Genomic DNA, 14,306 nt, shown 5'->3' with positions numbered 1-14,306 from the left:
AGAAGCACAGGGTATTTGCAGGGATCAGCCATGCATCCAAGTCTGGCTGGGCCTCAGAGAATGGCAGGTTGGGGCCTGACCGTGGACAGCCTGTATTGTCCAGCTAAGGAGTTTGACATTCATTTAGTAGACCTTATGGGACCAACTTCATTACCTCAGCGTTCTTATCCCATTATCAGGCTAAACTTCCATGTGGAAATAAAACCAGTAAAAGACAACAGGCCAGCGAACTAAAGTCAAACAACTTCTCCCATGAGATATATTTCATGTAATCAAAAAAGTATGTAAATTAGACCTTAATAATTTTTTAAAAATATTGACTACTTTCCTAAGATCTTTAAGAAGCAGCTAAACTGTGGCCATCTAGCAGTGACAGTCTGTCTTAAGAACACCCTGGAATCCTAATGAAGTGACAGGGGCTGGCACCTTCTCACAAATAAATGCCTCATGGTAGGCTTGATGAGAGGAAGAAGGAATACCTTTCTCCACAACACTGATAAATCCTCTTCTTCCTCTTTTTATCCTGAGGGTAGGCACTAGAGAAAGTCAAGGCAGACACTCCCCTTTCAAATCAGGCTGAACCACTGTCCGAGGATGGAAATCCTACACATGCAAGGCCCACATGACATGCAACCAACCACTTCAACCTGACTCAAAACTAGAGAGAGCATAAAAAAAAAAAAAAAAAAAAAAAAGCAAAATGTATTTGTCTCTCAATACCTAAAGAAAGGCCATAATTAACCAACTGCCACCCTGGTCTCACTATGTGTGTCTGTTTGTGTGTGTGCGCATGTGCACACGTGTGCATATGTATGTGTTTCAGCTTATCTGACAAGATAATGTGCTGAGAGAGTAGAAGGAAGTCTCAGAAACTCGTTATTCCTTCTGCACTTAGATAAAAATAATTTCATTGAAGCCTCCAAGTTAGGGACTGGTCACATCAGAGAGAAACACTGTGCCATGAGAGAATAAAACTCATGGAAATAAATTACCATCCCCAGCCTGAAGTCACAGTGCTTGATGTACAAGAAAGATGATCTGCCCCTGAATATGTTACTCATTAGTTATGGCCACGTATCTCTACAAAGCCAGGGAGAGCCAGAGCCTGGGTATTCCTGCAACTTTTCAAACATTGAGGCCAAGCCAGAAAAATATTACATTATTTAAGAGCAAGGAAAATAGTGTAGCCCAGGGAAAATGTGACATGTAAAAACAAAGTGACAGTAGGCTACAAAGAAGCTTTCCAGAGCCATCATACCACCACGAAGAGCAGATGCAACTTCCGGGGGATGTGCAGGTTTGAGTTCTTGAGCTGATCTTCGGCATTCTAGCTCTCAAAGCTGCTGCCTGTCTCCCTAAGGAGAAAGCGTTTCCAAAGGTCTTGAAAGACAATGTTGTTTAAGAGGTGACCTTTAAAAATATCCTCGAAGGGATGCATGCGCCCACCCACAGGGATAATGTACATGCTCTAGAGGACTCTGTCCAGTCTTCCTTTCAGCTGGGTCCTCTCTGCTGGATAGAAAAGCAAGAATATAACCAGCTCAAAGTAAACAGATTATCAGGCAAAAGTCCTAGTAGTTGAGATCCTAAATTGTGAGATTTAGGTTGGAAAGATCCAGAGAAATTATAAGCACCTGGCACTGCCACTGTGATGTCTTAATGAACCGGAACGCAAAGCAAATGGTAACTAAGAAGGAAACTGGTAAAGCAGGTTTCTCAATGCAAAGCAAATGAGCATTTTAGCGCTATAGCCTCAAAGGCAAGGGGTTGCTTCTGCTAAAATAACCTAGTATTGTGCCCATCTCTCTACCTGTGGCTCGAGCCATCTGTCTATAGCCTGAGATGCTCCGTCAGTCCCCTCACCCTGCTCAGCAATTCCTCTGAGGCCCAGCCCAAGTCTCTCCCAGCTTTGTGATCCTGCCCACTCCAAATTTCCTTCTTCCAAATCCATACCATATTTGCTACCACATTTGGCAGCAACCTTTCTTTTTATTTTCTCCTTATTGCTATTTAATTCTTGCAGGGTTTTTTGATGTTTCATATTACACCGCCAAAGTGGAAGCCCTTTGAAAACTGAGACCATGTCTTATGCTTCATGTGGGATTCTGAATCCTTGTGAATTGTGGGTGAGACCTGGCTACAGGGGATGGAGTGTCCACAGAAGACCCTCCCAGTTACTCCCTAGTTACTAACCCTGAGTGTTCCCTCCCATAGTAACTGGGGTCTAAGAGATCACTTTATTCCTTTGGCCAGAAAGTACTTGGATAAAGGGCACACATTATTTGACGACTAAACAGCCCATCCCTTGCCCAGTCTGTATAAAGCATGCACAGAAAGTTATAAAGCAAGTCACTCATCAGCCCTTGACCTTAGTGAGAGTTAAATTTCCAGCAGCCTCTGAAGAGCAGCCTAACAGCACAAACCCGAGCACTCAGACAGGCACAGTGTAGGTCAACACAAAAGGAGTGAATTGGGCCTCCCTGGTGTATCTTGAAGAAAGGTGCATGGAGAGCAGGTTAAGAGCACCTTCCTCCTTTGTCTGTCTCAAAGTGTCAGTCCTTATGGCAATTATGATGTTGGAGAGGCATTCAAGGACCAATTAGCCCACAATGAGTGACTGTTTGGGGCTCACAGCACTTGCAGATGATAGGATGAGCTGAGGGATTATGAGTGCAAGCCCAGGACTAGTGTTTGGGAATAGGCAGTTCTAGAAATCACTGATGTAGGAAGCTCTGCCCCACCCTCTGGTAGCCCTGAACACTTACATATATTATTGTTGCTTTTTAAAATGCATATTATTCTCGCCCCCAAATTCTATCAGATAGTGAAGCCTGCCAATATTTCCCCATTGGCATCTTAATCCACTATTGAAACTCATTAATAAACAAGACCAAGTCAGGCTTCACCAAGCACCACCCTGGGCAAAGCAGAGTAGTTGCACAATTAATGTCTGCTGGTTCACAGGAATGAGCATTCTCCAGCCTTCTTTAATGACCAAGCCAATATGTCTGACATTGTTTCTTGAATCAAGACTACAGATGCTCCAACATGATTTCCTTCCTAGAGTGGGAAGACGACTAAGATGGCAGATGGCCAGTCAGGAGGCCAGGACTCCCAAACTACTTGAATGCTGTCCTGTGGCTGCAAAGAATGCAGCCAGGCTAGCCTGAACAGACTTTCAAAAGCTATTTATACAACTGTACTCTTGACTCTCTTGGCAACATTTGGAGCACAAGGTCTTTCCTTTACTCATTCAATAATTAAATTAAATTAAATTAAATACAAGTATAGAACAAGGGCATCCCTGGAACTCTAACCTACCCAGTGTCTTTGTACTGCCTTCACATCAGAATGGTCTGAGTTAAACATCTACCCATCCCAACCCTGAGCAAGAAGTTCAAGAGAGATTTATTTCTCTGGACTCTTCCAGTGGGCAAGGCAAATTCTCCAGCAGAGCAAAAGCCTTAGGCTGGGCAGACTGAGGTGCTGTGCTCATTCTGGTCATCTACTTAAGAGATGATTCTAGCATAGTGAAGTATGAGGAAGGTCCTTCCAAATAAGTCACTGATGACTTTAAAATCAAGTTTCATTTTCCAAATACTGCTCTCTTTCCTTCTTCCTCCTGCTCCCTGCTCTACAAACCCTATGTCCCCTGTGGTTGGTACAGCTGCAGCTCCCTAGGGTTTCACCTGTTAGAGCCTCTGTTGCAGCTCTAAGAGGGTGTTATTTACTTCAAAATAGCTTTGCAAACCCATGCACACCAAAGGTGGATAGATACTGAGGGGAGGGGAAGGAAAGCAAAATAATTATGTCATAGGGGAAGTGACAGCAAAAGAGAGGTGACACCCAAACTGAAAAAGGGTTCCCTCACTTTAACCACCTTCTGTTTAATCTTTTCTGGGTAGATGGCGAACTGCCAGAGGGCAGGGACCATACCTGCTGCTTCCTTGAATCTACCCTGCAACTGTGCCCAAATTCTCAGCCTTGTGTCTTACTGCTTTCTACATAGTAGGAGCTAAAGTAAGTGTGACGTTTATTTTTTATAATTTTTTATAGAGACAGGGCCTTGCTCCGTCACCCAGGATGGAATACAGCGTCATGATGATAGCTTGCTGAAGTCTCAACCTCCTGGGCTCAAGCGATCCTCTTGCCTCAGCCCCTTGAGTAGCTGGGACTACAGACACATGTCACCACACCTGGCTAATTAAAAAATTTTTACTTTTTAAGAGGGGTGCTCACTATGTTGTGCAGGCTGGTCTCGAACTTCTGGGCCCAAGCAATCCTCCCAGCTTGGCCTCCCAAAGTGCTGGGATTACTGGTGTGAGCTGCCACACTCAGCCTTGATTGCTTGTTAAAAACATGTATTTCCTGGGCCGGGCACGGTGACTCACGCCTGTAATCCCAGCACTTTGAGAGGCTGAGGCTGGTGAATCATGAGGTCAGGAGATCAAGACCATCCTCGCTAAGATGGTGAAACCCCGTCTCTACTAAAAATACAAAAAAATTAGCCAGGTGTGGTGGCAGGCGCCTGTATTCCCAGCTACTCGGGAGGCTGAGGCGGGAGAATGGCGTGAACCCAGGAGGCAGAGCTTGTAGTGAGCCCAGATCGCACCACTGCACTCCAGCCTGGGCGACAGAGCAAGACTGCGTCTGAAAACACACACACACACACACACACACACACACACACACACACACACACACGTATTTTCCCAAACCTGGTGAATTCAAAGCACTAGAAAAGGAGCCTGGGAATCTGTATTTTTACTAGCATTCCAGCTGATTCCTATGAGGAAGTTGGGGAAACACTGAAAGAACCACACTTTATAGTCAGAGCAGCCAGGTTCAAGTTCCAGTTTTGGAACTTCTTAGCTATCTAACTGGAGTCTCAGTTTTCTCATCTGCAAAAATGGGAATCATAATATCTACTTTGTAGGATTATTAAAGGGATATTAAAAGCCATTTAAAGAGAATAACAAAGGTCTTGATGTACAATATGTTTCCTAAATGTTTGTTCCCCTTTATCCTGAAGACACTGAGGAACTAGTGAAAGCTTTTGAGCAGATCATGTTCAGATTATTGCTTTAGTTTCAACCCCCTCTGCAACACCCAGGCAAATGGTTGCCCAGCCTCTTCTGTAACACCCTGAGTGACAAAAGATCGAATTTACTATATCCGGAAGCAGTCCATTCCATTTTCAGTTTTAATCATTAGCTCTTCCTTCCTTATGTTGAGCAGAGATCTGCCTTGGGTGACAGAACAAATCTAATCCCTTTTCCACATGATAGGGTGAGGCAATTAACTTAGATAAGGAAAGCACATGCCGCTTGTTTGAGGCACTGAGAGGGCAGTTTTACTTATGCACATGTCCAGCAAGTAGTTGATATGCAGGTTTGTAGTTCAGTAAAGAGATCAGGAATGTCATTTATATGGCAGGATTTGAAGCTATGAAAATAAATGACATTGCCATTTAGGGGGGCAGAACTAATGAAAGTATTAAGGAATAGTAAGCAGGGTAGAAAGAGAGCCTTTAAAGAAGAAAGCAGGTAAATCATGGAAACAAATGTGGTGAAGAGGTCAGAACAATGTCAGAGAACCAGCGAACCAGTCACTAAATTTGAAGACTAAGAAGTCACCCACTGATCCCTGACAGAGAGTCAGGCTTCTGCTCCCCTGGAGCTTTCCAGAGCCGCTCAGAGCCACACTACCACATTGAAAAGCAGATGCATGCTTCCTTTTGGGCTAAAGAGAGGTGATTTGAAGCAGGAGCAAGTAGTCCAACATTTCCCAACCTGGATGTTGACATAGGTTTCTCAAATAAGGTTCCCATGCTCTATCTTTGGGGAAACACTGACTAGTACAGTCCTTCCTGGAGATTAATCACAGGCAAGAGCCCCATTTTCCTCTGTTTAAGTCTGCATTTGCCCAACTTACTAAACCACTGATTTTTCACACAATACTTACTAATATCTTGAGGAGCTAGTGTTTTCTGGCCAATAATTTGGCAAATGCAGTAAGCAAAGGGATACAAGACAATAGTTTAAGGGACTATTGGTATCAAGGGATATATTTTCTTTTAAGAATGGAAGAAGCTTAAATATGTTTACATGCTGAAGAAAAGGAACCAAGTGTAGAGTGAAAGGCCAAAAGCAGGAACAAAAGGGAAGACAGCAAGCCAGGTTCCGATAAAGGGGTTAGCTTAGCAAAGGGCCTCAGCTCAATGTTTAGCCATAAGACACTAAGTCCCCTGATTAAATCTAGTGATCACAAATGGTTACTATTTTCCTAACTACATCTACTTTCCTCAGAGGATACAGATAATTTATCTAGAGAAGGTTACGGGCAGATTATATAAACTGATTCACTAGACACAGTCATGGTCTCCACCCTCGCCTCAGAGTTAAGCTGAATGTATCCCCTTGAATTCCCTTGCCTGGGCCAGGAAAGAGTGCTCCAGATCGGGAGCCAATGCCCCATTCCCCCTGCCCAGGCAGAGAGAACTCTAACACAGGATAGGCGGAGAGGGGAAATCTAAAAATAAAGCTCTCCAAAGAAACTGTCTTGCCTAAAGAGCAGCTTCCCACGCACACTGGAGTGCCACATCTGCGGGGGCTGGAAGCACGGAACGGAACAATCCTGACCAAGTCATATAAGCATTACCTATTTTAGGGGGTCAACAGTGCATTTCTGATTTCCCCCATCAGCACCCCAGTATCCAGGCTGCAGACTGGGAGCAAGGGCTTTGGTGACAGAAAACAAAACTTTCTTTTCCAGGGGATTGGAAAAATGACCAGTGACTAGCCCTGCCTTCCTACCATCCTCCCTTCACAGCGGGAGGTAAGCATAGCAAATACTTTCAACACACAAGGGGTGGAGTTGAGGGTTCACATTAGAGAAGATTGTGAAGGGTTCTAGTGGGCTTCAGGCTCAGAGATGGGCTCCCTCAGCTCCACTCCCTGCCATAGAGTCAGGGACCACCAACTGGGGAAAAGAAAAGCAAGCACCATGAGAAAAATTGCAATTAGCATTGACATCCCTTCGCTATTGTCATCTCACACCCCAAGGACAGAGCAGTTGTCACGTTGCCAAGCAACTAGCAAGTGCAACTTCCAGGCCAGGTATCAGAGGCCACTAGAAAAAGTTCAGCCCAAGAGTTTGATATGACCCCACACCTAAGCATTAAACACAATACTGTAGCGACTTCTGGCTCAGGAGAGTAATCCCCACCACCTTTCGCTAAGGGCTTTAACCTTGGAGAGATACAATGTACTTGGCACCAGATTTTGGAGTTTTGCCAAGAAGCCAAAGCAGGAAGAAGGAAGCTATCCCTAATTCTATGAGGAGTCCATAGTATTCGCTTGGCACTCCAACTCCCCAGGAGATTTGTACTTTGACCTGACAAAGTATTATGCTATGCCTCAAGGGTCAGAGAAGCTCAACCTTGGAAATATCTTGGAATAGCTTTCAGCAGCAATATACTCCATGCTACCTATCTGTTCCCTCCACGCCCTCCCTCTTCCTAGGGCACATACACTATACATCCCATGATTCATAGATACAGCAGACCAGTGCAGCGGGTGGTGATGGGGGGAATGGAGTCACAATAAAACATCCAGAATGCAGCAACCTGTCAGTTCTTTGGTCTCTTAAAACAGACCCTGTACCAGAACACTGCGATAGTTGCTATGCTCAGATACAAATCCTGATGTCTATCTTGCATACACGGAAGGGGATGGGGGGGTGGCAAGTTTCCCCTCAAAGCACAGATTGCAAGCAAAGTACTTTGAACATTTGACTGATATTTGAATGCTGACTAGCAACAATCACCTAACAGTCTTTTACAATTATAGCAAACTGAAATTTTCCCATACTGAGTCATTCATGAGCTAAAAGGAAGAAGCCAGCTCACAAAAGGGAGGAGACACTGACCATAAAATACACAACCTAAGCATACAGTGAGAATCGTTATTTTAGTACTGGGAGTACATACTCCCTAGCTCACTAGTTAAATAAGAAGGGCTGGGTTGGCATGGAGCTCTCCTCGTCCAGCACGAGGGCTAGTGCTCTGAAGGGCAACTTACCTGACATACAAGGACCTCTTCTCACTTGTTCGGAGGGACCCAGACCCAGAGCTCATGCTGCTGTTCATCATTTGTTCTCGCAAGTCATGTATCTTCGATTCAAAGCGACTGTATTCTGTCGCGGAAACAAGGGAAAAGACAGGAAAAGAATGAACTCAAGGAGCTCCCCTGAGCTTGCATGCCAGCAGCCAAAAAGCCAGAAGGCCCCTTGGCTTAAAAGCAGCCAGAGCCAGCCCACTCTGTCTTTGCTTTGATAAGCAAAGTCCCTCCTCCTAAGCACAGAAAGACAGACGTCCCTTCAGCCCCAGACTAACAGAAGGAAAGAATGCACCTGAAAAGGGAGTAGCATTTGGGCAGGTCAAATGCAAAAAGCTCTTACCTGCCTCAAAATCTCACTGATCCTTTAAAAAAATAACAACTGGAAAGAGGTTCCAGTGCAACCTTCATAAATCTTTAGAGCCGACACTAAGGCCCAAGGAGAGCAGATGGGAAAGGAGACTTTCCCAAAAAGCGGATTGCAGAGAACAGATGGCCCTGAGATGCAGAGCAGAGGGGCTGGAAAGGACCTGAGGTCATTATATCATTGTTAGGCAAGAAGACAATTTTTTTAGTATGACTTTTGGCTGGGGTGAAAGGGGTGATATTGGAACCCAGTACAGAGGTAAAAACAAACAAACCTCACAACCGTAACAACCATATGAGGAAAATTAAAGCTCTCCTGAGTTATTTCCCTTTTAACCAATAGCCTCTTTGGCTTCAGTAACATACATTAAAACATAAATTCTCCCAAACCGAGAAGTCGGCGGACACCTCTCACCTCCAAAATCATCTAGGCATTGAGGTCGTAAGTCCATCCCTAACCTTATAGCCCAGTGAGACCATCACAACAGCCGGAAACAGCCTTATCACTCTGGAAATGTAATACAGGTTTATACCCAATTTAAGAAAACCTGATACAAAAAAATTAACTCTAGCTGTACAATTATTATAAAAGGTTTTTTATAGGGCTGCTTTGCTGTGACATTCTCCTAGGATATTTAAAATACAATATTCACACATACCAAACACACAATTACACATTTTCCAGGCCTATAATTGCCACATAAAATGGGGTATATCTAAGGCCACAGGCTGTGGAAATACTGGAAAACAGGCACATTTCACTATGACAAGCTGACTTTAAAGGAAGCCAAAATTTATAGTAGGGGTTGAAGGTTGGGAAACTGCTTTAAAAAACAAACACACGTCCAGAGGAAAAAATTCCACAAAAGCAATTTCGTGCACCATAGAGGGCTGGCAAGAAGCATCCCTACCTAGTCCGTATGACTCTACAGGAGAAAACAAAACACCTGTTCCAGCACCTGACACTCCCCTTCCCTCGGCAAAGCAACCGGACTGACCTTCAACTGGGTGTAAGGGGAAATGCTAAAGCCTAAAGGGGAAGGAATGGAGTCAGGCAAATAACCTCCTCTCAACAAAGTTTCTTTTGTTCATTGTGGTATCAATTTAACCAACTGGTTAAATTCGTGCGCTCTTTCATTCATCATACACTGGTGCTATGGTGATTTGTCCTCATTACCTACTCCTGTTCCTGAAATCCTGGAGGAAGCAGTTAAGTCACTGACTCACCCATTAAATGTTGCAGGGGGGCGGTGGGTAGAGAGACAACAGCTGGACAATGTTCCTGTTCTGAGGGTTACACGGCAACCCATCAATATCAATGAGGTGCCCCAACCTAAAGGTAGGGGGTAGTGACCAATTTGTCACAGAAGCCCTGGACTGTCATAGAGCACAGCAGTAAGCCAGTCTACCTCTGGAGACCGCCTGGGTGCTGGCCCTACCCCAAGGTTTGGCCCTCTACACTGGGTGGGGATTGTTTCTCATTCGTTCCTTTCTGGCCCTCCTCTGAGCTCACTGGCTATGGGCAGAACCGTGTGAGACAAAGATTTCTGACCAGGCAGCCCTTTCTTAGGGGAAGATAAATAAAAGAGACAAAGAACTATGCATTGAACTGTGAACAAAAAAAGTACACCCAATCTATCTTTAAGCCATGTTTTCCCCTTCTTGAAACTTGTTTATATATTCCCTTCTTTGGAATTGACTTGCCCGCTGAACTCCAACTCAGCAGCAGGTCATGGCGGTTGCTTAGTAACTACATTTCTTTAAAAATCCTTTAAAAAACAACCACCAAACCACCATTTCCTCAAAGCTCCTAATCCAAGGCTGATAATTCTGGGCCAGAGGGCCCACTTAAAATAGACTACAGAAAGAGAACAAAGCTATTGCTTTAAGGCATACACTTTTTGTTTTTACATGTGCTGCTAAAATTTCAAGTTTATTAAATTGTGTTTTATTCACTTTTTTTCCATTTGGATGATCCCCTTAGAGTTCCAGCTCCCCATCAGTCTCTGGCTTTTATTTGTAGATTTATCTAAAGTCTACTTGGCAGAGCAGCCTTTGAATAAATGATTGTTGGGTAAATGAGGAGCAAATTAGAAAACTGTGTCCAAGTTGACACTTCTATTCTTAAACTAATAAACTTAATGGTTTATTTAACTGATGGCTGCCAGCTTCACTGAGGGCTTAGAAAGGTAGTTAAGAAGCATTCACATTTACTTTTGTTCCCAAGGTTAACTGCTGGGAGCAATTGGGGTTTATTATTTTTAAACACCCTTTTGAGATGTTAACAACCCACAATGGGCAGCTGATTAACAGACTTTGTATACAACAAAGAAAAATCATTCTAACAAAAAACTGTTTAGAATAGACTTAGATACTACCTCTTCTTAAATATTAGAGGTATCATTTTCCCAGGACAAAAGCTTCCCTTAAAAAGCATCTCAGTTCTAAGACTTCAGGACTCGCCAAGCTCCCTCCTTCCCTCTGATTTGTCACTAACACAGCCATCAGAGCCAATGCTGGAGGACATCTCCTAGGCCAAAGTCACCGCCTAGGAAGCCCACCTGACCAGCCTCTAACCCAGAGGGCCCACTTCAAAGAAGCAACACTTAATAGTATACTAAAATCTCAAGTCTACTAAACTGCTCTTTGTTTCTTCCCATTCAGATGAACCCAACTGTTTGTGACCCACAAAGATATCCATACAGTCATCGCCCTCTTTCCTTTTCCCAGTTAATCACAGAGAAACAAGTGGGAGGGGCACAATCAGAGGTCAGTACCAAAGAAGGGTTTTGCCCCAGTCACTGACAAGCTGGGGTGCCTCTAAAAGATCAGGATTTGGCACCCCATCCCAGATACACAGAATCAGAACCTACTGAGCAGGGGCCCAGGAATCTGCATTTTAACAAGCATCAATGTGATTCTGATAAAGTTTGGAGCTGCTGGTCTTAACTTACAGAATTGGATCCTGCAGTGTCTCTCAAAAGGAAGATGGGGCCAGAGAGTGGATAAGCTCTCAAAAATAAAATTTGGCAATACAATTGCAAATCCTTCGGGAAAGGAAAGCCCTAAAGATGCCACAGTCTTATGTGCCTGCAAAGAAAGCTGCTGAGTTTACACTTTTTAAAAATTCTGTATCACTTCTCCATCCCACTCCCCAGAAGATACCACTGTTGGTATTTTTAGTATGTGTCCTTCCAGACTTACTTCTATGCATATATGGTTTATATACATGTACTCACAATTCACACACAAGCTTTTTTCATTTTCTGACACATCATGAAAACCCATCCATGTTGGCCAAGCATGGTGGCTCACCTGAGGTCAGAAGTTCAAGACCAGTGTGAAACCCCGTCTCTACAAAAATACAAAAGCAGCCAGGTGTGGTAGCACATGCCTGTAGTCCCAGCTACTCATGAGGTTGAAGCAGGAGAATCGTTTGAACCCAGGAGGCGAGGGTTGCAGTGAGCTGAGATCACACCACTGCACTCCAGCCTGGGTGACAGAGCAAGACTGTCTCAAACAAGCAAGCAAACAAACAAACAAAAAACCATCCATGTCAGTATACAGACCTCATTTTAATAGCTGCGTAGGATTCTATACTAGGGACAGACCGTAATTTATTCAGTCATATTCCAATTGATACACATTTAAGTTGTTTACAATTCTTAATATTACAATCAATGCTACATTGTGTATTTGTGGGGTTTTTTTTATATTTTATTTTTTGTAGAGATGGGAGTCTCACTATGTTGCCAGGCTGGTCTCGAACTCCTGACCTCAAGGGATCCACCTGCCTCAGCCTCCCAAAGTGCTAGGATTACAGGCATGAGCCACCACGCCCAGCCTGCACTGTATATTTGAGCATTTCTGTTGCACAGATTACTAGAAGTGAAACTGCAGAGTCAAATTATACGCAAATGAAAATTTTTGATTAGCACTACCAAATTGAACCCCAACATTCTGAACCCCTTCTGACTGAGGATAAACTACTATTCCAAAGCTTCTAGCACTTTTTCTGTTTCTGAAGTGGAGGCAGAATTTACCTTTGAGGACAAATTGATTTTTTGTTTGGAGAAAAACACTTTAAACGACACCCCTTTTCCCCGCATACAACCAGTGTTTCCTCAAATTTTGCTGATGTTTCTTCCTAATTGCTTCCTCAATCTATTTCTTTATACCTTTAATTGTCATTGCCTTACTGTTGTTTTCATGTCTTAATTTTCCCTTGACTATTTTATTATCTCTTCTCTGGGCCACTGCTATATCTCTCTAACTGGTCTCCTGCCCCAAGGCTTTACAAACTTAAATCCAGATTAGATTCTTATTTGAAAAGCTTTCTAAAGCTTGAATTTGTAGCCCCCTGTCCAAGTATCTATAATGACTCAATGAGCACCAAAGAATTTTACTTTTAATATGTCAACTAATTTTTCAAGGACTGCTACAACCATCTTCCCATCACACCCAGCCTATCTATCTAGCCCACATCTCAATTACACAGGTCTTCTTTTTGAGCTAGCCTGCCTGGACCCCTTGAATACAGCTTGTTCAGTTCTACCTGTTATTCCCTGCTCCTGAAATATTTCTCCCCTGCCTGACACTAAACAACCTTTACATTCTTCACCATCTTTCCTACCTCATTCCAAGAAGTTTTCTCCATTCATTTATTTATTCAAATATTTTCTAAGTTTGGGCGCAGTGACTCACACCTGTAATCCCAATGCTTTGGGAGGCCAAGGTAGAAGTATTGCTTGAAACCAGGAGTTCAAGACCAGCCTGGGCAATATAATGAGACCCCAATTCTACAAAAAATTCAAAAATTAGCTGGACATGGTGGTGCACACCTATAGTCCTAGCTACTTGAGAGGCTGAGGTAGAAGGATCACTTGAGGTCAGGAGTTTGAGGCTGCAGTGAGCTATGATCACACCTCTGGACTCCAGCCTAGGTGACAGAGTGAGACGCTATCTCTAAAAAAAAAAATTACTGAATGTCTACTGTGTATCAGGTGTTGTGCTAGCTGCTGAGAATATAATGGTAATCAAAATAGTCCCTAGAAATTACAATTACAAAACAAACAATTATTTCATTACAATTGTGATAATTGCGATGAAGAAAATGCTAAGAGAGAGACTAATAGGGTGACTTAACCTACCCGTGGGAGGGGGGTGGAGTTCAACAAAGATTTCCCTGAGGAAGTGACATTTAAGCTAAGTCCAGGGAAAGGGCACTTTCCTGGAAGAAAGCATTCCAGACAGAAGGAACAGCATTATGTAAGGGTATAAAATGTATGGAAAACAGGAATGTAAGGGGATACTGGCAGGAGATCAGACTAAGAGGTAAGCAGGGGTCAGATCATATAAGGCCTTGTAGACTATGGTAACGTTATTTGCTTTTTTTTTTTTTTTTTTGAGACAGAGTTTCGCTCTTGTCGCCCAGGCTGGAGTGCAACGGAATGATCTCAGCTCACTGCAACCTCCACCTCCTAGGTTCAAGCGATTCTCCTGCCTCAGCCTCCCGAGTAGCTGGGATTACAGGCGCCTGCCACCACTCCCAGCTAATATTTGTATTTTTAGTAGAGAGAGAGTTTCACCATGTTGGCCAGGCTGGTCCCAAACTCTTGACCTCAGGTGATCTGCCCGCCTAGGCCTCCCACAGTGTTGGGATTACAAGCGTGAGCCACTGTGCCCGGACAGGCTATTTGCTTTTATCCTAAGATAAATTATTTCTCGCCAGGCACGGTGGCTCAAGCCTGTAATCCCAGCACTTTGGGAGGCCGAGATGGGGGGATCACAAGGTCAGGAGATCGAGACCATCCTGGCTAACAC

General features: G+C 43.7%; 1 protein-coding gene across 1 annotated transcript in view; it reads right to left on the bottom strand.

Moving 5' to 3' along the window:
- The window catches only part of DLG3 (discs large MAGUK scaffold protein 3), a 57,186-nt gene that overhangs the window by 17,122 nt on the left and 25,758 nt on the right, over positions 1 to 14,306 (bottom strand). Inside the window, 1 exon segment of the mRNA XM_017887901.1 lies at positions 8,082 to 8,196. Coding sequence (XP_017743390.1) covers positions 8,082 to 8,196 — 115 coding nt within the window.

The sequence above is a fragment of the Rhinopithecus bieti genome, unplaced genomic scaffold (assembly GCF_001698545.2).
Source record: "Rhinopithecus bieti isolate Rb0 unplaced genomic scaffold, ASM169854v2 scaffold_18033, whole genome shotgun sequence".
Taxonomy (NCBI): Eukaryota; Metazoa; Chordata; class Mammalia; order Primates; family Cercopithecidae; genus Rhinopithecus; species Rhinopithecus bieti.
This window is presented reverse-complemented; position numbering and strand designations above follow the sequence as displayed.